Here is a 27,115-nt window from a genome sequence, read left to right as displayed (position 1 = left end):
GCATGCTTTTTTTCACCATGAGTCAATCTTATGACCACATAATTAATACATTTACTTGTTTCTTATTTGTTATTTGGGACCAAAACTAAGTTCTGTCCAAATTTGGGCTGAATTTCGTGAATTTTATCTTTTAACATCTGTGATTTTTTTTTGTAATTTCACCCTAAAAGAAAAAGCATCTTATCTGAGAAGCTATTTTAAGGGTTCAAGATCTCCAAAAATAAAACTCCCACAGCCATTAACTTTGGTGAGGACACAGACAGAATAGTTTCCAGCAGCTTGAAGTGATTAACTGACTCCAGCACAAGTCAGTTTATTTAATTCTTGGCCCTTGAAAATGAAAAAAAAGTACAAAATCTTCAAAAGAGATTGGCACTGGCTCCCCAGAAACTTCCTGTAAGTATATATATATATATATATATATATATATATATATATATATATATATATATATATATATATATGGAGGGATCCATGTTTCTACTAAAAATACAGTCTTTGGTCGACATTTCACCAACTTTTGATGCTCTATCATTAGCAGAATTTGATGTGTGGAAAGTTTGACAAGACAAGGTTGCAGTTTTTAGTTATTTTGACTAAATATTGATGTGGACTCATTGGTGGAGAACAAAAACTGGTGTTCATAGGAGTCCAGATGTTGGCGCAAAGTTACAAACTGCTTCCATGTTGTCTTCATGTGGAAAAGTGTGTGTTATTTCCTCATTATTTATTTTACAAGGAGCAGATAAAGGTCTAGAGTTCATTTCAAGAGTGGTATTTGCTTTTGGCCAACTCTCAATATGGAGTCCACAGAGCTGTCATTATCAGTGAAACAAGCCATCATTCGGCTGAAAAATCAAAACAAACCCATCAGAGAGACACCAAAAACACTTGGTGTGGCCAAATCTACTGTTTCTTAAAAAGAAAGAACACACTGGTGAGTTCAGCAATGACAAGAGACCCAGAAGACCACAGAAAACAAGTGTGGTTGATGACAAGAAAACCCCCTTCACAACAGTCGGCCAGATCCAGAACACTCTCCAGGAGGTAAAAGTCAACAATTAAGAGAAGACTTCACCAGAGTGAATACAAAGGGTTCACCACAAGGTGGAAACAATTGGTGAGCCTCATAAACAGGAAGGCTAGATTTGAGAACTAAAAAAACATCTAAAAGAGCCTGAGCAGTTCTGGAACAACATTCTATGAACAGATGAGACAAAGATAGATGATGTACCAGAATGAGAGAAGAGTCTGGAGGAGTGAAGGAACTGCTCAAGATCCAGATCATACCACCTCATTAGTGAAGCATGGTGGCGGTAGTATCATGGCCACCTCATCAGTGAAGCATGGTGGCGGTAGTATTATGGCCGCCTCATCAATGAAGCATTGTGGTGGTAGTATTATGACCACCTCATCAATGAAGCATTGTGGTGGTAGTATCATGGCCACATCATCAGTGAAGCATTGTGGTGGTAGTATCATGGCTACTACCACATCTTCAGTGAAGCATGGTGGCAGTAGTAGCATGGCCACCCAATCAGTGAAGCATGGTGGTGGTAGTATCATGGTGTGGGCATGTATGGTTGCCAGTGGAACTGTTTCTCCTCTATTTATTGATGATGTGACTGCTGATAATGAATTCTTAAGTGTTTAGTTAAATTTTCTGCTCATATTCAGCCAAATGCTTCAGAACTCATTGGACGGTGTTTCACGGTGTAGATTGACAATGACCTGAAGCATACTGAGAAAGCAACCAAAGAGTTTTTTTTAAGGCAAAGAAGTGGAATGTTCTGAAATGGCTCAGTCAGTTACCTGACCTGAATCCATGCGAGCTGTATTTGCTGAAGACAAAACTGAAGGGAAATGCCCCAAGAACAACCAGGAAGTGAAGGCAGCAGCAGTAGAGGCCTGACAGAGCATCACCAGTGACCAAACCCAGCATCTGGTGATTTCTGTGGGTTCCAGACTTCAGACAACCAAATATTAAAAGTGATAGTTTATTTGATGATTATGTTGGTTCGTAAAGTTCCTTTAAGTCCGTTTAAAAGGTGGAGGGTTCATATAAGTTGTTTTGTAATTCCTCCACCGTTCACCTGATTTGGATGTAAATACCCACAAATTAAAGGTGAAAGTCTAAAGCACACCTTGACTGTTTCATTTCAAATTCACTGTGGTGGTTTACAGAGCAGAAATACTGAAAAATTGTGCCCAAATATTTATGGACCTGACTGTAGTATGGTAGCATGGACACTGGAAACCCAATCTTAGTTTTCTTCTTGTTGTAGGGCGCCATGCACCTTTATTTTGATTGCAATGTATCTCAAGGCGTCGGTACGTAAACCTGAAGCTATTAGAGGTGATTTTTTTGTAATTTGTCTGAAGTGATCCCTTTATGTGAGGTCTAATCACAGCCGTCCTTCGCTGTGAACCACTTCCAGACACTACGTGAACAGAGGCTACGATAACAGATCAGCATCAGAGAACCAGCCAAAGGTTAATGCGTTTCCGTGGACTGTCTGTCTTCTTTCTCAACTGCTTTATCGCTGTTCTCACCTCTGGATTTTCTCCGCTCAAAGGTTGAGGCTCACATCAAGACGTTAGTTATGCTCCAGAAAAATTCTATGGAGCCTTTTTGAAATTCCACTCATGCAGCTTATTCCTGGTGAATCACCAGCTGGGGGAAACTTAATGCTCGCTGACAGAATTTACATTCATTGGAGAGAAATGTTTTTTTTTTCCCTCCTAAAGTAAATCACAAGTCGGAATGCAAATGATTGGCATCGTAATAAACGGTGATGGATTGATCAGGAGCTGCTGTTTTGATAAATTTACGTATTAAATTCAGATTTCCAGTCTATCACAGTCGGCTGTCACAGAATGTCAAAACACTACATGAATATGATTTACTGGATCTGTGAAGTCCATAAATATTAAATCATATGGAGCAGCACCAGTACTACAGCAGGGAGTTGGTAGATGGAGCGTGAAAGTGGAAAATGGAGCTTCAGATGGATGGATTGGTTCAAAGGTGACCGAGCCTGAAACTAAGGGTCTCGATTCAACAGACGATCTTTGTTCCAACCGTCACCAATGACCAAAAGCTCTGGGCAATTGTAGATACAAGCAGCCGAAATTAGTTTCCTCCATGAGGTGTCTGGGCTCACACTTAGAGATAAGGTGAAGAATAGAGTCACTGCTCCTTTGTGCAGAACTCTGTGGAGGGATTATATATCTCATCTGGCCTGGGAACGCCTCGGGATCCCCCAGGAGCGGAAAATGTTGCTGAAGGGAAGAAATTACCTTCTTATCCTACTGCTACCAAGACAGACTCTGAAAAACTGGAAAAAATTGGATGTATGTAAGAAAGAGGGTTACATTTGACTAGCTGTTCATTAAAAGTACAGTTGGTCTCATAAGTTTACATACCCTGGCAGATTTAGTCAAATATGTACCATTCTTTACTGAAAAAAATGAATGATCAGAGCAAATACAATTGCGTGATAATAACTTTGTCTGACCACTAACCCTAAATGAAGGAAAAGTTTTATCCATGATCAAACACATTTTCTGAAAAAATGGACAGTATTTCACAAATTTTCCCACGTTATGTAAACTTATGAGCACAAGTGCATTTAAAATGTTCAACCGGTAGTCAAGTCCCCAGAGTCCCCCAGGTGCCAAAGGTCCCACAGAACCCAAAGGTCCTCCAGCAACACCAGGTACCCAAGTACCGGCTCCAGCGACCCCAGTTGGTACACTCAAGAAGCCAGGCTACCTGCAAAAAGGTGCTACGCTAGAATCCCCATTAGATCAGTCACTAACCTTAGCAGCTCAACCACTTGATTGGTTGGAAAGATGTTGATAGATAAATAACATAACCACTATGTTTAACGTTCTTTAATAATTACTGTTTGCCACTAGGGGTGCATGCCTCCTACAGGTTAAACTTAGCGGGAATGCTAATGAGAATGTTTTATTGGCCCAAAAATTGTGAAGGAATGCATAACATCTAGGTACCTTATTAAAGGGAGGGGTTTTTGTTTGTTTGGGTTGTATTTTTTTGGTTCTTTCCCGCCATTGCAGATCACTTGCGTAGAGAATCCAAAACCAGCACTGGATTGTTTGGTTTTCTGTTTTTTGTTTAAAATCTGTAAGTTCTTTACCTAACGATGTGAGATGGCTTATGTTGTGAATTAGCACTATATTAAAAAAAACTGAATTGAATTAAAGGAAGCTTGAATAAAACTTTCGCTGTGTGTGCCAATGAGCAACTTTGAGCCATCTTGTATTCCGACATTTAGTTTTCTGTTGTGTGTCCACGGTTAGAAAACAGCAAATGGTTGACACATCCAACAGATAATGAGCAACATTAGCGTTTGTGACAATTTAATTGACATTCTCTCTCTTTTGGCTCTGTTTTGGTCTCCACCAGCTCCTGAGAAAACTCTGACTCTTCAGCTGCTACGGCCTGATAGAAACCAGGTGAATGAGACCAAAACAGTGAAGATGTACAAAAAAAATCTGTTAAATGGTGCATTTTCACATCATACATGGTCATTTATTCTGTTGTTAATCTAAAAATACTTCTCAGTTCAGCCTTAAACCAAAGACAATAAACACTAAAATGTAAAGAACGGTCACAAAATTAACAAACTGATACAGTAATATCAGTTAAATAAACTATTCACCCAAAGTCAGCTAACATTAGCTACTATAAGCTATCAGTCAAGCTAGTTACAGCCGCAACAGGGTTTAAGGTTGAGTGTGTTCTTGTTCTTAGCAAGTTCAACGTTTTGTTTGAAAGAAAAAGTATTTATTGGGTATATTTATACTTCACTTTAACATGTATTGGGATTTTTGTTGTGTACATCCATAGACTTTAAATCAAAAATGGATTAGCCAATGTGCCAAAGTGTGTTCCCTACTGGTTTGTGGAAAGCAGTTGGAAAGCCTTAAGTTTGAAATTTGTCTGTCACCATCTTGTTTTTTTGAAATTAGATTATGGATCTGACTGAGAACTTATGGACATTATGCATATAATAGCAGCTTTTTAATGATAAGCCAGCCCCACCCTAAGACATACTCTGTTTAAGTGTCTATTTTACTTCAAGTGGAACCATAATTTACTAAATGAGCATCCTGCCTCATTGAAGAAGGCTTAAAACTAGCATTAGAGACCATAAACTATTTTTTTAAATGTATTAAAGCAACTGATCAAGTGAGAAGTCAGCTCATTTTCTCATAGACTTCTGTACAATCATATTTTTGCCCCCTGCTGGCTGTTAGACAGAAAGCAGGTTTGAATCAATTCCACAATGACTTCACTTTCCTAACTTTGAAGCTGTCTTTTGTTGTCTTGTATGTGGAGCTTAAGGTTAAAAATGTAAACTTTCACCTGTTTGTGTTTGTTCCATCTTTTTCTTTTTGGGTTTTCTGCAGGAACTGACCAGTGAGGTGTCGAGAGTCAGTTTTAAACCACCACTTAGATATATTATTATATATTGGACTTGTATTTGATCCACTGAATAAGAAGAAACACTGGAATTTTTTCATTTTGAATCTTCTCTTTCTGCTTTTTGACTGAAACCCAGTCCTGCTGTGTGGGTGTTTAGAGAGGAGATGAGGACAGGAAGTACAGAATAATTACCACTATTTTGGTGCCAGAACTAGATGGTATAGTCTCTCGAAAAGAAGAAAAAACCATCACACTTCAAATCCTTTTGCATTTTCTAAGAGCTACGTCACAGATTTTATTGCTTTGACTGTTGCAGGTTCTTCCTCAAAGAAATTTTGGCCCATTAACAGAACCACTTGAAAATCCAAAATAAACTGAAAGATTCCAGACAAATTTACAGCACATTTAAAAGTTTAGGGTCGCTTAGAAATGTCCTTATTTTTGTAAGAGAAGCATTTTTTTTTCAATGAAGATAACTTTAAATGGATGATAAATCCCATCCAGACATAGTTAATGTGGTAAATGACTATTCTAGCTGGAAATGACTGATTTTTAATGGAATATCTCCATAGGGGTACAGAGGAACATTTCCAGCAACCATCACTCCTGTGTTCTAATGCTACATTGTGTTAGCTAATGGTGTTGAAAGGCTCATTGATGATTAGAAAACCCTTGTGCAGTTATGTTAGCACATGAATAAAAGTGTGAGTTTTCATGGAAAACATGAAATTGTCTGGGTAGCTCCAAACTTTTGAACAGTAGTGTACATTTTTTCCATTTGTTTGATGATGTCAGACTAGAAACCCACCAATCAAGGGTCATAACTCATATGAAAATGACATTTGGGGGAAAAAAATAAAAGCTTCTGCAAGATAAAATACATTCAAAGAAAAAAACATAATGTCCTGTATGCCCAGAAATAACTTTATTTTCAACATAGACAAAATGTACAAATGAACAATGTCTAGTTAGCCATTCAGCATATTCACAGGATCACATTAATCTAAGAAGCAAGAACAATGCAGCAGCTTCCAAACATTACGCCACAAAAGAATATTCATAAAGTTTTAACAGGTAATAATGAAAGCAAGAGTGGCATAAAAATACTTACTTCTGTTTCTCGCCTGACAAACAGTAGAGTTGCCATAAATAACATCACTTTAGATACACAGGGAACACACATGGAAGCGTGACTCTACCGATATCGAAGGCATGTGCAGTGCTGGTACAATTAAACGAACACTGGCTGTTATTTCCCACATTCAGCAGCGAACGGAGCTTCTTCCTGCGCTGTGTTTGCTCTCGCTGCCCAATTTAACCTCCCCGTGTGTCAGGCTGCCCTCAGAAATTCATAAACAGTCACTGATCTGGTAGAAACAACAGCAGCAGTAAACATCACAGCAGCCATGTTCAGCAAAAGCGATGGTTTGTTAAATCCACGGTTCACATGTTACAGAACACACAGACCGAAGCACTAAAAGTTCACTCTGCCGGCTGGAAACCACTGATGCTGCAGCCAAACTACATCAGCAGACTCTATATGTTACATTGAACCTTTGCAACACTACTACACACATACAGTCTGTACAACCACCGCTGCAGCTCAAACAGGAAGTAGAAGCTCTTATTAATGTAGGACAGAATCTAGAATAATCATAGAAGAGTGTCTAATAAGGCATTTTCTAGAGGGTTCAGAAGTTGACACCAAAGCTGTGGATTATACTTGTTGCTTGGTAAGAAGACGTAGAAATGCATCTATCTGATATGGGTTTAATTTGATGACCAGACAAGGAAATGCCATTGGGATAAAAAAAAAACAACAACAACAACAAACTGATATGTTTGTCAGCTATGATGTCAGTAGTACCAGAAAGAGATGGTTTAGTCTCTTGAAAAGAAGAACAAACAACCACACTTTAAGTCTTTTTGCATTTTCTTGCTTTGACTGTAGTTTCATCCTCAAAGAAATGTTGGTCCATCCCCATAAATAGCACCCCTTGAAAATCCAAAATAAGCTTTAAGAGTCTTACAAATTTACATTTTTGCATTCATTTGATGATGAATGACTAGAAAACCACCAATCAAGAGTCATGGCTCATTTAAAAATCCCTCTAAAATCATTAATTTGACTCATAAAAACTCATTTCTGTTTATTAGACTCATTTTCTCCATGAAAACAGTCCCTTTCTGCCTTAAAATGGCTCAGATGTAAGTCTACATTGTTGCTTTGACTGCATTTTGCAAATCTATGAAGTCTTTCAGTGCTAATCCCTCCCAGCACTGTAAAACTACTCAATGGAAATTTGTAATATTGGAGTAACTCTGCCATAAATGTTGGAACCAGAAGGCCCTAACATGATTGGTTCTTTAGGGTTGTATAAAAAAAACTGGACATCTGAAAATGTGTTTTTGAGGCTGTCATTGGTAAACTGCAGGTTTAAGGTGGTAAAACTCAGCCATGGTGTTGACTTCTACTTCTATTTTCTACAAAAAAATAAAAAAAACCACTAGATGGACATGTTAAAAAGATAAAAAACTGAATTTCTCACTAGAGGAAGTCATTAAAACGTCAGCCTCCAGTGGTTTAACTTCTTATGTCGTCTCTTCTTTAATAGGTTGTAGGTTCATCCTCTGAGGAATTCTGGTCCATTAACAGAACCTCTTGACAACCCAAAATAAACTGAAAGATTCTCGACAAATGTACATTTTTGCATTTATTTGATGATGTTAGGCTAGAAAACCACCAATCGAGTCATAACTCATCTAAAAATCACTTTAAAATCACTGATTGACACCTAAATACTCATTTCTGCAAATCAAACTGACTTAAAATGGCTCAGATGTAAGTCTACATTGCTGTTTCTTATAGAATATGCAGATCTATGAAGTCTTTCAACACTAACCCCTTCCAGCACTGAAAAACTACTCAGTGGAAAGTGGTAATATTGGAATAACTCGACCATAAACATTGGAACCATATTGGTTCTTCAGGTTTGTATTAAAAAGTGGAAGTCTGACCGTGTTTTTGAGGCTGTCATTGGTAAACTACAGGTTTAAGGTGGAAAACTCAGCCATGGCGTGGACATCTAGTTATTTTTAAAAAAGCACCATAAAGACATGTTAATGAGGTAAATAAAAGGAGTTTAACTGGAGAAAGTCATTAAAATATCAGCCTCCGAAGGTTAAACTTCTTGTGTCGTCGCTTCTTGATACAGTGATGTAAAAGGGTGTAACATCACTGTTCAATGTCGTCTCTGGAGAACTTCTGATCTCACCCAAAAGAAATGCTTTGAAATCACTTTGGACCAGGCATTATTAAGGATTTTTTAAGCTGTGAATGAAAACATTTTGGTCCAGATGTTTTTCAGATCGAGCAGCAACCTCCAGGATTTTAAAAAAAAAAAAAAAAATGAAGCCAACCTGCAGTTCCTGGAATGACCACTTGAGGCAGCCTCTAAATGTGAGTCAATCTCCATGTTAAAATGTCCACCTTAACAGCAGAAATAAACATATTTACAGCCTGGTACGTTGAACAGTTTTGGTCTGTATAGCTGAAGTAATGCCAAATTAAGGACACCCACTTGCAGCTGGAACTCTGAGTCTCCACAGAAGTACATTCCTTTACAGCTAAACAGCTTCTCTCAATTATGTGTTGAGGGGAACGTAATTGCGCCTTTAACTAAATTGCATTTGTCACCTGTCAAACAGTGTGGTGGGAAAGAGCCACAAAATCCTCCTTACAATGCAGGAGGGGGAGGACGGAGGCATAAACCAGAGACCGGGCTTTCACCTGGAGGATCAGGGTTCATGTTTCAGCGTCAGAAATAAGTTTCATTTTCTGGCTTGGTTAGAAGCTTAGAAAAAAAGTCATGATTTGTGTTAAAATTCGACTATTTCACCACATGTTTGAAGCTTCTCCTCGATTTTGTTGGTTACCATGGTGATAAGTACCACCCTATGTAATATCTTATTGATTGGCTGAAAAGGAGCGACAGTGAAGCTATAAAATAAATGGCAAATATATGTTGATTCGCATTTCTGTGATATGTTACAAACGTAATCCTACAGGAAAGCTGGTTGAGAATTCCGTTTAGTTGGTTGGAGCGTCAATACTGATCTTCAGGAAACTAAGTGGTGACGACGTTGAGGGTTCATCCATCTTTACGTACAATGTTCCAGATGGAAGGAGGTCGAACTATGCATTGGTAGGTCTTCATGTTAATTTTCTGTTTGACTGTTGGCATAATTTTGCCCCTAAACTAATCAATAGCAGCTCCTTATGTTTCCTCAGGACAGTTAATTTAATATTTGTCAGCCACATCACACATTTTAATGTTTTAATTGGTTGTAAGTTCATCCTCGGAGGATTTCTGGTCCATGCCCATTAATAAAACCCCTTGAAAATCTGAAATAAATTGAAAGAATCTGGACAAATCTGCGTTTTTGCATTCGTTTGGTGACTAGAAAACCACCAATCAGCGGTCATAATTGATCTAAAAGTCCCTCTTAGATCGCTGATTTGATGCCTAAAGACTATTTTATGTGTATAAAACTTACATATGTAGTAGTTTTCTCCATGAAAACAATCCCTTTCTGCCCTAAAATGGCTCAGATGTGAGCTTTAATTGCACAAACCAGAAACCGGACTTTCCCCCAGAATACCAGGGAATATTTGTCAGTTTGAGAGTTATTAAATTTATAAATTAATGCACAATGACCGAGTTTTGACAGTCTCATCTCCACCTTCATCATCATTTATTGAATCAGTTCTGCGAGCACTGGAAAACTGCATCCTCCCTCTGTCTGCAAAGTTCTGGTTGGCCCAGACGATTATTCAGATAAAATTACAGTTGCATAAGAGTCCATGCATGCTTTGTTTCCTGTGGACCAGAGTTGTTTTATTTTAAAAGCAGAAGTCAGTTTCAGGTAAGATTGAGTGAGTGGAAGTGATAAAACTACATTAGTTATCAAAATATAATCACACAGTATGGGAGACGCCAGCGTGTCGTCATTTGCTCTGGTCACGTGGTACAAGACTGCTACTGGTTGGCAAGAACCGGCAGTAACATAACGGCTTGCTACGAGAACGGTATCGGGTTTGAAACAAATACGTAAAGTTATCGCTTTTCATGAATGAAATTGCACATGTATTTACCACAGTGGTAATAGCGTGTGTAGTTGTTGGTTGTACGAAGCGTTTTGAGAAGGGATCAGGCTTGAAATTTCACCAAATACCGATGTCAGGAGAGAGAAGATGGCGGTGGCTTCAGCCATCAACAGGAAAAATTGTACCCCAGTAAGCAGCAGAGATCGTGTTTGTGGCTCCCACTTTTCTTCAGGTAAACTATTCAACAGTTTAGCATGTTTAGTATGTCTAACTTTGAGCGTATTTACCAAAAGATATTGATTTAGTGTCGCATCCTTCGCGTGAAGCGATCTCTACACTTTCGGTTTGGTTCAGTGTTATCATGTGTTACCGATCGCTTTTTAGGCGATGAAAGTATACTAAAGTCGAATGAAGCATATTCAATAACATCTCCTTAAGCCAGCAGCCTCCTATTTGTAACCATATTTGTTTCTGTATGCGTCTAGCGATCGTTTTTTAGAATTGTCCTATTTTCGATCACCAATGCTGTGCGTCTGTTACTGTTACATAGAAGCCGTACTGCAGACAAAAAATACAGCAACTTCTTGGCGTTTCTTTGACATCTTGTTGAAGATTAACAGAAGATATATTATTTTTAATTCATAATTATATATTTTTGGGTGGGTGAACTGCCCAGCGGTGTCAATCAAGTAAAAATAAATGTCGGTGAAGGAAATGTCCGGCCACAATGAAGGATCGTCAACCCACCCAGTCTTCAAATTGTAGGGATCTGGCAAGGTTTTACTGTTTCCCTGATGTCTCAGCTTACTCATGTATATTTGTCGGGCCTCAGGTGATAAGGATTGAGCATAATCGGACAATTTCACGAAAGGATAGTTCGCATTGCTATCATCAGCCATTGTTCCTCTGGTTCCTCTTGCCAACCAGCGCCGTAATCACGTGACTTCGTGACGTCACTATTTGTAAACACTGGCGTCTCCCATACAGTGAACCCTCGTTTATCGCGGCGGTTACGTTCCAAAAAGAACCCGTGATAGGCGAAATCCGTGAAGTAGTCAGCTTTATTTTTTACAGTTATTATACAATACTGCACTTGGGGAAGCGCTGCAGCTGCAGCCAGGTGGACGCCGCGGCGGTACTCTTGCCTCAGAGAGCGGGCCGGCTGAATCAATTGGAGCAGTCGGGGGTGGGGAAGGCTCGCGCCGGCGCTCTTCTCCTGGGGAACGCGGCTGCGGTGGCCAGAGATGGCTGGGGACCACGTCCACTGTCCGGTTGACGGCAGGGGAAAAGAATAAGGCTGCTCTGTTGGCTCCGTCTTTCAGGGTGTCTCACTACATGGAGACCAAGGAGAGAAATGATCCAGCGCTCCACAGCAGGCAGCGCTGGCCTGTAGGGCAGAGGAGACGAGGCGCGGAGACTGTTCACGTTGGTCAGTCCCTTAGCCAATCAGGATGCAGGACACAAAAAAAGCATAAAAAAACTGTACAAAAAAAATCTGTGAAACAGCGAAGCCGTGAAAGGTGAACTGCGTTATAGTGAGGGTTCACTGTATCCGAAATATGTTATTTGCTCGAAAATATAGTTTAGAGATACAGGAGTTTGGGGAATTTTACTGTTTTTAAAAGTTTCCTGAATTCAGAAAATAATAAATGCATCAGATGGACCTTTTTCAAAGCATTTTCTGTAGTTTGCTGTTATGTCAAACAACAGTTTTCAGCAATCTCAGCTCAGATGTGGGGAATCTGTGAGATCAAATATGTCCTAATGACCTTTTTTGCAGCTGAGAAATGGGCAGAACTAAGTGAAAAAACTAAGGATCCTGGTCAAGATAGGTGTAAAAGGTAATTATAGAACACAGACTTATTAGTGACCATAAATAATATCAGACATTGGGTTTGATTTCATGAAAATCATCGGGAATAACTGAAAACACAGCAACCAAAAGGTCATCAGGTCACCTGAAAGTTGCAAATTATAAAAAATATTATCTATATACAGCCATGGATGCCAACTTTTAACCACCCTATGATTAATGCCTTTTTAGAAACTAGATAACACCTGATAAACTGATTTATGGCACTTTTTGAATTCAAGTTACAAACTGCTTTTTGTACTTCTGTTGCTCCCGTTTGTAAGCAAACGTCTGCAAGTGGATAAAACTAATCATAACATCAACACATCTAATGCCGAGTGAATCTCAGCCTCCAGTTTCCAAACGTGGTCGGTTTTGTCGGTGAAGGTTCATGTGTGACTCACCCTTTAATGGACCAGCAGCTCTGAAACCAAGAGGGGGATGAGCACTCATTAAAGCTGCACTTTTCTTCTGATTTCCAAAGTCTGGGTGAGAAGAATGACCCAACCTGAACTGTTTTTATGTGCAGTTCAGCTGACTCACTCGTGTAAAAACCGTGAATTGAAGCACTGAAGCCGGAGGTGGGGCTGTTTTTCCTGTCTCTGATATCCTTTGGGGTAAAACAAACATACATTTTTACCTTTTGGAGCCTGCAGCGTTCCATGCAACAGCTTTAAAGACCACAAATGAGTCTGTGACTTGAGATAAATGGTGTTTTAGTTCACATTCAGCCTTTGTTGACTCGTACATCGACATTATGTGGGAAGGTCCAGCTGTGCGATAAGATGTTCTTATCTGTCGCTGTTTATGACTTAACAATGTCCGGGATCGTTCTCCATGAAGAGCATGTTTGGCTTCACACACTGTATCAGCGGCTGTAATCAGTGTTTACATCTCCATCTGCAGCAGATCGGCTTCAGAAAGGTCAGCAGGAAACCATATTCCCACTTAACAGGCTCCATTTTCAAAGTGTTTAATCCTCCACTGACCTGCAGATTCGTCCCTTCTGAATTCAACTGAACCTCAGGCATCACTGTAGTTCCCCTTTCCGAACACGCAGGGGTCCGAGAACATCATCTTCTGGTCGGACAGCAGGTCGTCGGTGACGGTGAGCTCCTCCAGCTCGGTGGTGAAGTGGTCGGTGCTCTCCACCATCGACGTGTCCTTGACGGCGCTGTAGGTGAGCGCCACGCTGTAGGCGGCCGGCTTGTCCGACGACTTCCCGCCGCAGCCACAGATCTTGCGGAAAGCGGCGCGGAACTTCTGCGACATGGCGTTGTAGATGACCGGGTTGATGGCGCTGTTGAGGTAGATGCAGATCCGGCAGAAGAGCAGGAACCAGGTGTCCAGGTAGGCCGGGTCCAGGAAGGAGTTGACCACCACCAGAGTGCGATACGGCATCCAGAGCATGGCGAAGAGGATCACCACAACCGCCAGCATCTTGGTCACCTGCAGAGGACGACGAGGAGAAACAAGAGCTGATACTGAGAGAAAAAGTTTTGAATTTTATATAATTTCTATAATATTTTATGGTCTAGATTTTAGTGGCAATGTGGTCTAACCCACAACAACCCAAATATACTATTACAGTGGAGCTTCAAATGTTGGCTCATTCTTGAAAACACAAGACTTTGAAGCCATTTTCTCAAAAACTAGAGAGTCGGTCAGACCACTCTGCTTCCAAACCCTTCAAGTCGTAGAAAAACTACATAACTACACAGATTAAGTCATTAAAGAAGCTAACAATGTGGCTAACTTATAGAGGAAGCTAACTACACAGGCAGCTATAGAAAGAAGCTAACTACATAGCCAAAGCCATAGAAAGAAGCTAATTATGCAGCCAAAGCTATAGAAAGAAGCTAACTACATAGCCAAAGCCATAGAAAGAAGCTAATAATGCAGCCAAAGCTATAGAAAGAAGCTAACTACATAGCCAAAGCCATAGAAAGAAGCTAATAATGCAGCTAAAGCTATAGAAAGAAGTTAACACAGCTAAAGTAACTGAATAACAACGCAATTGCACCGCGGAAGTTATAGACAGAAGTTAACCACATCACCAAATCCATGGAAAGAGGTTAATAATGCAGCTAAAGGTATAGAAAGAAGCTAACAATGTGGCTAAGTCATAGGAGAAGCTAACAATGCAGTTAAAGTTATAGAAGCTCCAAACACAGTTAAAGTAACAGAAGATCAGCTAACAACACAGCTATGCCCCTAAAAAGACGCTAACTACTTATCTAAAGTCATAGAAAACAGCTTAATACACAGCTATTTTTAAAAAAGCTAACTACAGACTTAAGCAAAAGCTTAATACACAGCTAAAATAATAGAAAGCAGCTAACAATGCAGTTTCTCACTATGACGACCCAACTCATCAAAACAATGTTTTCATCCCTAAAAGGTTTGTTTAAATCAGTGAATTGTGTACATCCAACATTGAAACTGTTACCAAAGTAAAAGTATTTAATTATCATCATAAAAATGTACTTAAAACATGAAAAGTACACATACTTGTTACAGAAAAGATGCCCTATGTGTCAGCTTTACTTTAATATTATGTTATTTTAGTGATGACCTCATGTCTAGCTACAATTCTAGACCATAGAAGTGGAGCTAATTGGAAATATTTAACGTAATTACAATGCATATAAGCTCCTAGTGTTTTGCAAAAAAATAAAAAATCAGAACGTACATTAAAAATGGAAAATTGACTGCATGTTACTGTAACAAAAGTGCGACACGTAAACTACCATTCAAAAGTTTGGGGTCACTCAGACAATTTCATGTTTTCCATGAAAACTCACACTTTCATCCATGTGCTAACATAACTGCACAAGGGTTTTCTAATCATCAGTGAGCCTTTCAACACCATTAGCTAACACAATGTAGCATTAGAACACAGCAGTGATGGTTGCTGGAAATGTTCCTCTGTACCCCTATGGAGATATTCCATTAAAAATCAGCTGTTTTTAGCTAGAATAGTCGTTTACCACATTAACAATGTCTACACTGGATTTATCATTCATTTAAAGTTATCTTCATTGAAAAAATCAGGACATTTCTAAGTGACTCGAAACTTTTGAACAGTAGTATATATTTTTCCAAATTAACATTATTAAATAATGTTTAATCGCCTTCAACAACTTAACATCTTTTACATTTATTTGTACTGAGCTAAAATTGAGTCACAATAACTTAAATACAGGTTGTGTAACCAGAAAAATAAGCTGGATCAACACGAACAAGCTATGTTGACTCAATAAAGTACATATTTTTAATTTTTAATACTGTAAAATTAAGTGGCCCATCTTGATTAAATTAAGTCGGACTCAGTTAATACATCAAATCAACTCCAATAAATTAAATTAACTCAACACAAGTACATTCAACCAGACCAATATAATCAGCTCATTGCTGAAAGAAAACTATTTAATCACATGGAAACATTTTCCATGATGGTTTACATTCATTTTACAGTTTTTTTGAGTGTGTGATGTACTTTGACATTTCAACGCAGTTCATTCAGTTTAATGTGGTGAAAATGAGAGCAATACTATTAAAGTTAAGTAACATTCAAATCAGTGTGTGACTGAATTACACTGTAAAAATCAAGGCCACCAGAAAAAATATATTAAAAATTTCTAGAATACTTTCACATTAAAAAACTGTGGAAAACTATAAAATAATTGTATTTTAACTCATTTAAATACAGTAAAACAGTATAATTTTACAGTAAAAAATGTAAAATAACCTATCATTATGAGTAAAAATATAGATTTTTGATGTTGACATAATTTAGAGGTTTTTTTTTCATTTTAAATTTTTAAGTCAACCAGTAAATACATTCTCTTAATTAGATTTTTATTAGATATTCTCACTAACATATACCCCTACAAAATGTAAAAAATCTGTAAAATTAGTTAATAGAATTATTTTCTCTGTTTTCTGCTGCTACCATAATTTTGCTTTCAAATAACTGCAAAATAATAATCTGTAAAATACAATTTAATTGTGTTTTTTCCATATTTTAATACAGTAAATACTAGTGTGATTTTATAGTCAAACATAGTTAAATAAGGAATCAATATTTGGGGGAAAAAAAACTGATTTGGCCAGTATTTTATTTATTCTTTTTTTTTTACATTTAACATCAGATCATGCTTTTCTAGGTGGTTTTTCAAGAAATGATTTTTGATTTTCTTTGAAAAGTGGTCAAATTGATAACAAGCAAGCAAAAATGTGCACTTTTAACATTTAATATTCATAATTTGTCATTCAAATAACTCCAAACATAACGGATTTATTACTTATTTCTGATTAAAAGAATAGTGTGATTTTATGGCTAAATGTGAAAGAAAAAAAATGACCATTTATACCAAGTTTTTCTTTCTAGTTTGGGTTTCTTTTAATTTGGTTTAACAGGTAAATTAAGACGTTTTTGTGTTTTACTGACAGTCACGGTCTGTAATTTTACAATGCTGGGAAAATCTGCAGAATAACAGTAAATTGCTGTCGTTGAATCTGGAGTTTTGAAGTGTTTGCCACAGATTTTCTCCTCATCCAGACTAAATAAATGCCTCCTGTCAGACTCTCACCTGTCTGCGGGACGTGGCCGTGGAGCTGGAGTGTCTGGAGTTCTTGCAGCTGCTGCTCTTGCCGCTGATGTGGTTGTTGGGTCCGTTGTTGTTCTTCTTCTTGTCCTTGTGGACGGAGGGCAGCGGGTTGAGGAACAGGATCCGGGCGATGAGTCCGTAGAGAACCGCGGAGAGCAGCAGCGGCAGCACGAAGAACACGCCGAAGTCGAAGAAGTAGATGGGCAGGTAGAACCTCCTGGGGACCCGGTAGCCGCAGGTGACCACGGTGATGTTGTCGTAGACCAGCTGCTGGATGTCCGACAGGTAGAACCACATGACGCAGTAGACGGAGGTGAAAGCCCACACCAGCAGGATGATCTTCTTGGCTCGGGACAGAGTGCACAGAAACTGGGCTTTGATGGGGTGGCAGATGGCGATGTAGCGCTCTATGGTGAAGGCGGTGATGGAGCAGGAGGACGCGTTGATGCCCAGGTACTGGAAGTAGGTGATGCACAGGCAGCCGTAGTGTCCGAACACCCAGGAGGCGAAGATGCTGTCGGTGATGGTGGGCAGTCCGGCGGCCGTCAGCACCATCAGGTCCGCCACCGCCAGACTCACCAGGTAGCAGTTGGTGGGAGTCCGCATGTGTTTGGTGGTGAGAACCACCAGGATCACCATCACGTTCCCGACGATTCCCAAAGCGCAGATGACGAACAGCAGCAGACTGCTGATCACTTTGTACTGGAGGCTGTAGTCCGTCCAGATCCCCAGAGTTTGGTTCGTCTGCGGAGCTGAGGTGAAGTTGTCCATCTTGTTAAATCAGATAAGAAATCAAAAAAAGAGACTTTTCGGTGCGGAGATCTGCTTCCTGACGCGCCGCGCTGCTTTTACGCACGAAAAACGCGAGAAATTCTCAAACTTTACAGCTCTGGAGAAGCCCGTGTCGACTTTAAGCAGAATAAAAGTGAAGGCAGGTGTGAGATTCTCTTTAAAGCTTCACTAACCGACGCCGAGCTGCTCGGATTCTGCCGTGATTCCTCCGTGAAGCTGCGCGTAAAAAGCGCTGCGCCGCGTCTCCCGTCAGAACAAACTGAGTCCGGCGGACAGATGGCGGTTTGGTTTTGAGCCTTCCTTTTGGCACGAGCTCTCGTACGCATGCGAGAGGATTAACCCATCATCATCATCATCATCATCATCATCATCATCATCATCATCATCATCATCATCATCATCACACCAGACCTCCCTCCTCCAAAACCAGCTGGACACCAGCCACCATCGCACTCCGTGCGTCTTCTCGCTTTTTTTTTGAGACTTTACGAGCCGCGGAGATCAGAGTTCAGAATGAAACGGCAGCCAAAAGAACTTTCAGGTGCCTCTAAAACACTGGTGTGGTTCATTAAAAGCCGCTGGAAGGAGCTCGACTCAATAAGCTGCCACTTTATTAAAGTGGGCTTCGTAACGTGATGAAGTGCAGCCACAGCTGATCAATATTTACATCCTCTTAGGAAGAACTGAGCAGCTTCTCATCATGGATTTAACCCAAAAGTGCGTCTGTTTGCAGAAAATCCTCTGGACACTGTTTCTGTTCTGCACATTTGCAAAAAGAAGCTCATTTATTAATCATGAGTTCTGTTTGTGAAATCAGAAACTGCTGAATGTAAAACAGGATGAAGTGTCCATAAGAACATTTTATCTTTCCAGTTCAGACCAGAGCTGTAGGTTGTAAAATGAGATCATTGCAAATCTCCAAAATAACCCTACTTTAATGAAATAACTCTGTAAATGTGTATGTTTTTTTAATGCTTTACTGGTCTCAGTGTTGCTTCATTTGTTCTTTTTTGTCATTTGGGACCCCACACTGAATTCTGTAAAATATTTTAGCCGAATTTAAAGAATTTCATGTTTTCATATTTGAGAATTTTTGTATTTTCACTCTCGAAATTAAACGTTTTAACCTAAAAAGCCATTCAAAAGTTTCAATATCTCCAGAAATGTAATATTCACGGCCACCGAATTTGCTGAGGACACAAACAAATGCCTCCAGTAGTGTTCCAATTTTGAACCTCAAATTGAACCTTGAAAATGAACAAAAGTACAGCATTTTCAAACCAGTTACTCATCCCCTTACGCTTACAGTTCCTGTAAGCGTAAGGGGATCCATGTTTCCTTCTTCCAACTTTTGAGGCTCAACCATCAGTAGAATTTGATGTGTGGTCGGTATTTTGATGCGAAACTTGTCAAAAATGACTCAAAATGTGTGTAAAATAGGATAAAATTTTGTCCAAAATGTCCAAACTGTGTCAAAATTGCATAAAATGTCAATAGTTAATAATTATTGACCCCTAAAAATAAAATATAAGTACAAATTTTTCAAACTAGGGTAGTATGGTCCTCAGAAAGGTCCTGTAAATACGAATGGATCCATATTTCTACTAAAAATACAGTCTTTGGTCGACATTTCACCAATTTTTGAGGCTCTAACATCAGTAGAATTTGATTCATAGCAAGTTTAGTAACACAAGATTCCATTTTTTTGTTATTTTATCTCCAAACTAATCCATAGGAGACAAAAACTAGCATTCATAGGGGTGTATATGTTGGTATTATATGTAGAAACTGCTTTCATGTTGTCCTCATGTTGAATTTTCCAACATATGAGGCTGATTTTGCCTTAAAGAATGTTCCCAAACATGTACTTGAAATAAACACAGGACAGGGAAGCATCAGCTGAAAGCAACAAAAAGGAAAAGGTGCTTTTATTTGTTGAAAGGAAATTCTCAAAAGACATTTTAATGTCTCTGTTGTTCTTAACGTCCAGTTTGTTTTGTTTTTTCCTTTCCGTAGTGTTTGGAGCTTTGATGGCGCCAACAGATGTCATCAAATGAAAGACACTTTAAAGATGCAGCAAACAACAAACAGGTAAAATCTGAATAAAATCGGAGATGATGCAGCAAAATATTTCCTGAATTCTGTCTGAATTTTACAGAGACTGACTCAGTAGACTTGAAGATTCTTCATTTGTACGTCCACTGGGTCACAGGAAACTTGATTTATCCCATATAAATAAGCTAAATTTAGAGGATCATGTCAGCAAACAAAGAAAGGAGGAGAATACAGTCAGTTTGCTTCTTTACATCCAAATGTTGAACTTCTCTTGATGTCAGTCTTCTCTGAACCGTCAGTGTGGAAGAAGATGGAAACACACTTCAAATTCTGGAAGTCTGATTGTGTTTTAACACCACAGAGTCTGCAGGAGACCCTCAGCTGCACACAGAAAACACAGAACAAAGAGAGTTGTGATTCCCTTAAATCCTATGTATTATCATACCTGCACACAGAGAAACACAGAAGTCGACTGCAGAGTGGAGACTCACCGAATTACTCCCCAAATCACCATAAAAAAACATAAAACAACCAGAAAAAGACACAAAACAATCAGAAAAGGACACAAAATTACCACACAAGGAGACAAAAGGACCACAAAGACACAAATCACACAGAAAAAGATCCAAAATGGCCATAAAATATCACAAAACAACCACAAAAAATACACAAAACAACCAGAAAAAGACACAAAATGGCCGCAACGGGAAGCAAAATGTCCACAGAGACACAAATTGAATAGAAAAAGACCCCAAATGACCAATAAACTATGCAAAACAACCACAAAAACATACAAAACAAGCACTAATTAACAGATACAAAATAAATAGACAGAAATGAAACTGAAAAAGACGCACAATTACCACAAAACAATGCAAAATGACCACAAACACAAATAAAGCAGAAATACACCCCAAGTGATCATAAAATAACTACAATAAAGCCACAAAACAACCAGAAAAAAATGCAAAATGACCACAATATAAAGAGAAATGACCATAATGACACAATTTGAATAGAAATAGGCCCAAAATGTGCATAAAACAACACAAAACAACCACAGAAAAGATACAAAACAACCAGAAAAAGACACAAAACAACCAGAGACACACATTAAACAGAAAAAGGAACAAAAATACCATAAAAGAAAGCAAACTGACCACAAAGATGCAAATTAAACAGAAACAGACCCAAAATTACCATAAAACAATCACAAAAAGATAAAAAGTTAGACCCTCCAGAAAAACGATTATGCGATCGCATGAATTCCCGCATTTATCACCAAAATGCTGCTGATTATGCAGGAGTCAATTATTTCCAAAAAGGCCGCATAATTCCAGCAAGAATCTCACATTTCCATGAAAAAAAGAGAAATATACGGGTCCAGCTTGATTTCACAATTTCTGCATAAAATGAGAAAACTATGACCAATAGACCCCATCAGAGCCGACGTCATCAACAAGCTGCGTGCGCATCATGGAGACGGAAGTACCGCTTCATATCATTTACCTGGCATTGTTCGCACCACATGAAGTAGCAAAACTAAAAACTAACACCGACCTATCGGCATCATAATGTTAGGTTGTTGTGTTTTTGGTTGTGTGAACCGAAATACTCAAGAAGGACTTAAGTTCTACCGCATACCAAGGGGCTGTCGGCCGTTTCAGAGCAACTGAAGGCGGCTGTGGCTCCAGGCTATCAAGCGAGTGGATTGGACGGAGGATACCATCAACAATGCACGTGTGTGTTCTGTTGTGGCAAATAAAGCGAAATCAGTGCAAAATATACTGACGAGCTGTCGGTTCCCACACGATTAGAGCCACTAATAAAAGCCCTGTCGACTGTTGTGACAGGGGGACATAAACAATAATGTGGCTGGAGTCGCCGCCATACAAGTGCAGTTTGACGTGTGTATGTAGTTCTCCACTTTGTTGGCTGGGTAGGATTTCAGACATCAAAACGCAAAACTCTTTGTCAGTGTCCTTGTATCTCACCTCCTGTACACAAATTGTGTAATCATAGGCCTCCATAGATTTGTATGCTTGCAGCTTCTCTCTAGTGTACATGCTAAGTTTTTCAACTAAATATAAGTAAATATCAGGTCACTGAATATTGGGCCACTTACTAACGTCATAGTTCCATTCAGTAAGTGCACAGGGATCTGGGAACCTCTTGCCATTTGTAAAAGTGATCTTTTTAAAGTAGTTTTCGCGATCTTTTACTGATAATGCACCCGCATAGCTTGATAAGCCACTTCTAGCCACCATAATTCCGTTGCCAGGGTGCGCGCGCAGCCCTCTTTGTTTACCAACAGTAAATGGGTCAATACAAATGGAGTTGTGAGCGAGTTTTTATGTGACGCCCGGCCTGACGTCATCAGTTCGCGCATTCACACACACACTAGAAGCATGAGCTGATGCGGAGCACGGCGCCAGTGTTGTCAACTTAGCGACTTTCCTCGCTAAATCTAGCGACTTTCCAAAGCGTCCTAGCGATGTTTTTTGTCAAAAGCGACTAGCCACAAATCTAGTGACTTTTTCTGCCGTTTTGGAGACTGACAGGAAAACTTGGATCATTCAGCAGTTACTGTTTTCAACAAGCAGCAGGACCTGCTGTGAGCTTCTCCCCCTCCCAAAGCACAGGCTGTCAGTCCAGTAACCCCACAACAGTCCCAGTGTGTGTCTGATTACAGGACTCATCCCTCCACAGGGGCTGCACAGTGGCATAGTGGTTAGCACTTTTGCCTTACAGCAAGAAGATCCCCGGTTCAAATCCCGGGGTGGGCCTGGGATCTTTCTGTATGGAGTTTGCATGTTCTCCCTGTACATGCGTGGGTTTTCTCCGGGTACTCCGGCTTCCTCCCACAGTCCAAAAATATGCTGAGGTTAATTGGTTACTCTAAATTGCCCGTAGGTGTGAATGTGAGTATGATTGTTTGTCTGTATATGTAGCCCTGTGACAGACTGGTGACCTGTCCAGGGTGTCCCCTGCCTTCACCCGAGTCAGCTGGGATAGACTCCAGCACCCCCCGTGACCCTAGTGAGGATAAAGCGGTGTATAGAGGATGGATGGATCCCTCCGCGGCCAGACGGCAGGTGAATCGTGCATATTTTTGCATATTTCACAACTATTCTCATACTTTGCAACTTTCCGCAATTTCCCCACATAAAATGGCATAAAAACCCCGCATATTTATTCGCATAATCAAGGATTTTAGCCCGCGTTTTTCTGGAGGGTCTAAAAAGTAATGGATGGTCTTGGACCCCGGCGATCCGACGGCCGAGGTGTTCGGTGGCTTGGGATCGGCTGGCGTCCAGTTGGTGTTCGGGGCGAGGAGTCAGGAGGTGGAGAGCAGCCGGCGTGGTGCTGTGGGTTCTGGACAGGTGTGGATGGACTGGAGGGGAGTTCAGGAAAGGGAGGGGGGTTCCGGGCTGACTGGAGGATTACAGGGTGCCAAATGGGTCCGAGGGGAAAACAGACGAGGGACTCGGAGACGGGATCCCGGACAGCTGAGTCTAAGAAAGAGAAAAAGACACAGCGCGTTAAAACTCCTGAAGGCTTCAACAGACTACTGTGCTGTTAGAGAGCAAACTGACTATTGAGTCGTATTCAACAATCTGGCAGGGAGTGGAAGGATGAGCCGGTACTTATTGCAGGGATGGTAATCAGTGAGATGTCCTTCAGCTGTCCGGGACCGGCGGGTAACGCTGATTACCTGAATGCAGGTGTGAGCCTGTGCTCCACTCAGGTGTCACACTGGGGAAGGAGGCAGAGGCAGGGGAGTGGATGGGAGACAGAGGAACAGAGGGAGAGAGGGGAGCATGATAGGGGAAAAGGGGTATTTGGGATGCCAGGTGGGAAGGACAGGGGTGAGGAGGGAGCCCTGACATTTTGAATGAGTCTCAAGTCAAAATAGCCAAACTGGCTTACCACACATCAAATTCTACTGATGTTTGAGCCTCAAAAGTTGGTGAAATATCGACTAAAGACTGGATTTTTACTATAGATATGGATCCATCCATATATATATACACTTACAGGAACTTTAGGGGCCACAATATCGTGTTTGTTTGGCAATTTTGCACTTTTTTCCATTTCAAGGGCCAATAACTGAAGATTTAGTCTCTACTGTAGCCATTTAATCATTTAAATTTGCAGGAGATTATTTTGTCTGAGTTCTCAGCTAATTTCATTGCTGTGGGAGTTTCATTCCTGGAGATAATCCCAAACAAGATGCAAAATTGAGGCAGAAAATGCAAAAATTCCCACGTCTGACAACATGAAATTTTTAAAAATTAATTCAGAATATGTGACAGAAAGCAGCTTTGGGTAAAATGAACAACATGTGAGACAGCAGAACAACTCTACATCACCCCATATTATTATTATTATGATATTATTCAGGTTTGTTAACAAAAAATACGCCAAAAGAAGTGGCTTTAAAAAGTATAAGGACACTTAAAGCACACATGAAAACGGATGAAATTCATTGCATTAGCTCATAAATGTTAAGAAACATGACTTTACAAAAAAAATATAAAAAAGGCAAATCAAGCCAAATATTCCACGTAAAGACGTTTGTTAGACTGTAAATGATTAAAGTTAAAATGAAGACACAGCAGCTTCACTAACGTCACAGCTTCTGTTTGCTTTCAGAACACGTCGTTCACTTCTGGGCCTGAAGTTTCTCCACAACAGAGAACCAACAAGCCAACATTTTCTCTCCACTTCATCCCTTGAGTTCTTCCTAGCAGAAACTCTCAAACTTTTCAGCTTCCGATGCCCAAAAATCGATGCCACAGACTCATTGTCCCCGAATGTGGTTGAAGAATACAAATGAAGCCGAACAGATGCACAAATAGACACAATTAAACACAACAACAACTCAAATATGACCATCAGTCCATGAAAACCAACAGAACCTCCTCTGAATTAGCTGATTATTTATCTTTTCATGTCACAATGAGACAAAACTGTCCTAAAGACACATAAAATGATCAAGACGTCACACTACACAACAAAAACGAGACACAAAATGACACAAAACAAGAAAAACAAGACACAAGATGCCTAAAAATAGACACAAAACAGGAAAAACAAGACACAAGATGCCTACAAATAGACACAAAACAAGGAAAACAAGACACAAGATGCTTAAATCTGGACAAAAAATGAGACACAAAACAGGAAAAAGGACCAAAACGACAAATAAAATTACCACAATGAGAAAAAAAACAATCCCGAAGACACACAAATCCAAAAGAAAAAACAGAAAAAGACAAAAAAAACAAAACAGAAAAAGACATAAAACAGCCAGAAAAAAGACACAAATTCAAAAGAACAGAACAAAAAACAGAACAGAACAAAAACCAGACACAAAATAAGGAAAAAAATACAAAATGACCAATCAAATGGGTTTTACATCCATCCAGGTATCAGAAGATACAAAACAAACAGAAAAAAAGACGTAAAAGAGGAATCAAAATGATCATAAAGTAACAAATTCAACAGAAATAGACCCCAAGTTACCATAAAATAACACAAAAAAGACATAACACAAACAGAAAAGCATGCAGAATGATCACATGACCACAAAGACACAATCTGAATAGAAATAGACCCAGAATTACCATTAAATGACACAACTACAAAAAAGATATGAAACAACCCAAAAAAGACACAAAAGAACCCGAAAAAGACACAAATGAAACATAAAAAGACACAAAACAATGAGAAAATGACACAAATGAAACATAAAAAGACATAAAACAACGAGAAAATGACACAAATTAAAGAGAAAAAGACATAAAACAACCAGAAAAAGATGAAGAATGACCACAACATGACCACAAAGTCACAAAATGAATACAAATAGACCGAAAATTACCATTAAATGACACAACCACAAAAAAGATATGAAACAACCCAAAAAAGACACAAAAAAGCCTGAAAAAGACAAAAAACAACAAGAAAATGACGCAAATTAAAAAGAAAAAACAACAAAACAACCAGAAAAAGATGCAAAATGAAGCAAGATGACCACAAAGACACAAACTGAAAAGAAACAGACCCAAAATTGCTATTAAACAACACAGCCACAAAATAATATGAAACAAACAGAAAAGACTAAAACAACGCAAAAAAAGACCCAAAACCACCAGAAAAAGACACAAAACAAACAGAAAAACACAAAAACAGAAAAGGACACAAATTAAAGAGAAAGAGACATGAAAAACAGAAAATACATTAAATATACAAAAAAAGATGCAAAACAAACAGAAAAACAAACTATTTTCTCATATCGTCATATTTTGGGAATGTAACCAACTTTAATCCAGAGTTTCTGAATCCTTCCTCATTGATCCGTGCTGCTGTTTCTCATCTGTTTTTCTTATTTTATCTGTTATTTTACCCTCCAGTCTGCTGCCGGCCTTCCATTTAGAACTTCTTTTTATCAACAAACCAAACTGTGGAGGACAGAAGATTCAGATTTCATTCCTTCTTCACAAACAAACGATGTTCCACCTTTTCTCACTTTGCTGCTATTTTTGCAGCAGCTTTTAACCGACCGCTCCTGAGATAAATCAGTCAATCGATCAGAGTTTGTAGTTTTCATACAAACGCAATAAAAAGACCCTGGGCTGTAACCTCCATCCATCCACACCAGCAGCGAGGCCTCAATAAAACCAGAGGAATGTCAGAAATTCATCTCACAAAGAAATCGCAGAAATTTGCAACAGAAGCAGGAGAACTCAGAAAAGCAAAACAAGCCTGAAAAAAGCACATAAAACAGACCAAAAATGTATAAATAAACAAAAACACTCATAGAAATTCTGTTTAAAAGTCTCAGTCTAAAGGTGGAGCCACAGTTTTCTCTTTACAGCAGAAAACTTGTCAGGTCTTCAGGATCAGGGATCATAATTTTGGTTCAAGAAAATAAATGAATGCAACCATTGAATCACAGCAATGTCTAATGAAACCATCTTCACAAAAAGAGTTAGCTTTTTCTGAAATCAAAATTGTTTTATAATTAAAATTATGTTTGAAAAAAATAAATATTATTTCACAGATTATCCATATTTAGTTTTTTTCCCCAAATAATAACTAGTGAAAGTAATAAGAAGTGAGGGGAGAAGTAATAATTATGTCACAAAACTGTGAATAATGTCCATTTAATGTGCTTTTTTAACAAATAGTCAGGGTTAGATCTTAACTTTTTTCTGCACTAGCCACCCGGGCTA

At 39.2% G+C, this 27,115-nt stretch overlaps 2 protein-coding genes across 4 annotated transcripts in view; one reads left to right on the top strand and one right to left on the bottom strand.

Moving 5' to 3' along the window:
* nudcd1 (NudC domain containing 1) overlaps positions 1-19,891 on the top strand; it is a 117,844-nt gene extending 97,953 nt beyond the window's left edge. The window contains exons 10-11 of one of the 3 annotated variants that reach the window (XM_051955519.1): positions 4,433-4,482; positions 5,440-5,532. In XM_051955519.1, coding sequence (XP_051811479.1) covers positions 4,433-4,482; positions 5,440-5,517 — 128 coding nt within the window. In that variant the 3' untranslated portion in view covers positions 5,518-5,532. Of the gene's footprint in view, positions 1-4,432; positions 4,594-5,439; positions 5,533-19,835 lie in introns of those variants that run through there. The other 2 variants (XM_051955520.1, XM_051955517.1) reach the window with 2 other exon arrangements.
* Positions 6,366-19,252, bottom strand: LOC110960909 (thyrotropin-releasing hormone receptor-like). The gene is made up of 2 exons (XM_022208321.2): positions 17,010-19,252; positions 6,366-13,863 (listed from the first exon to the last, which is right to left on the bottom strand). Exons 1-2 carry the CDS (start codon positions 17,796-17,798, stop codon positions 13,438-13,440), a joined length of 1,215 nt encoding a protein of 404 aa, XP_022064013.1. The 5' UTR covers positions 17,799-19,252; the 3' UTR covers positions 6,366-13,437.
* Positions 19,892-27,115: the final 7,224 nt, after the last annotated feature.

This window comes from Acanthochromis polyacanthus, chromosome 11 (assembly GCF_021347895.1).
Source record: "Acanthochromis polyacanthus isolate Apoly-LR-REF ecotype Palm Island chromosome 11, KAUST_Apoly_ChrSc, whole genome shotgun sequence".
Lineage (NCBI taxonomy): Eukaryota > Metazoa > Chordata > Actinopteri > Pomacentridae > Acanthochromis > Acanthochromis polyacanthus.
This window is presented reverse-complemented; position numbering and strand designations above follow the sequence as displayed.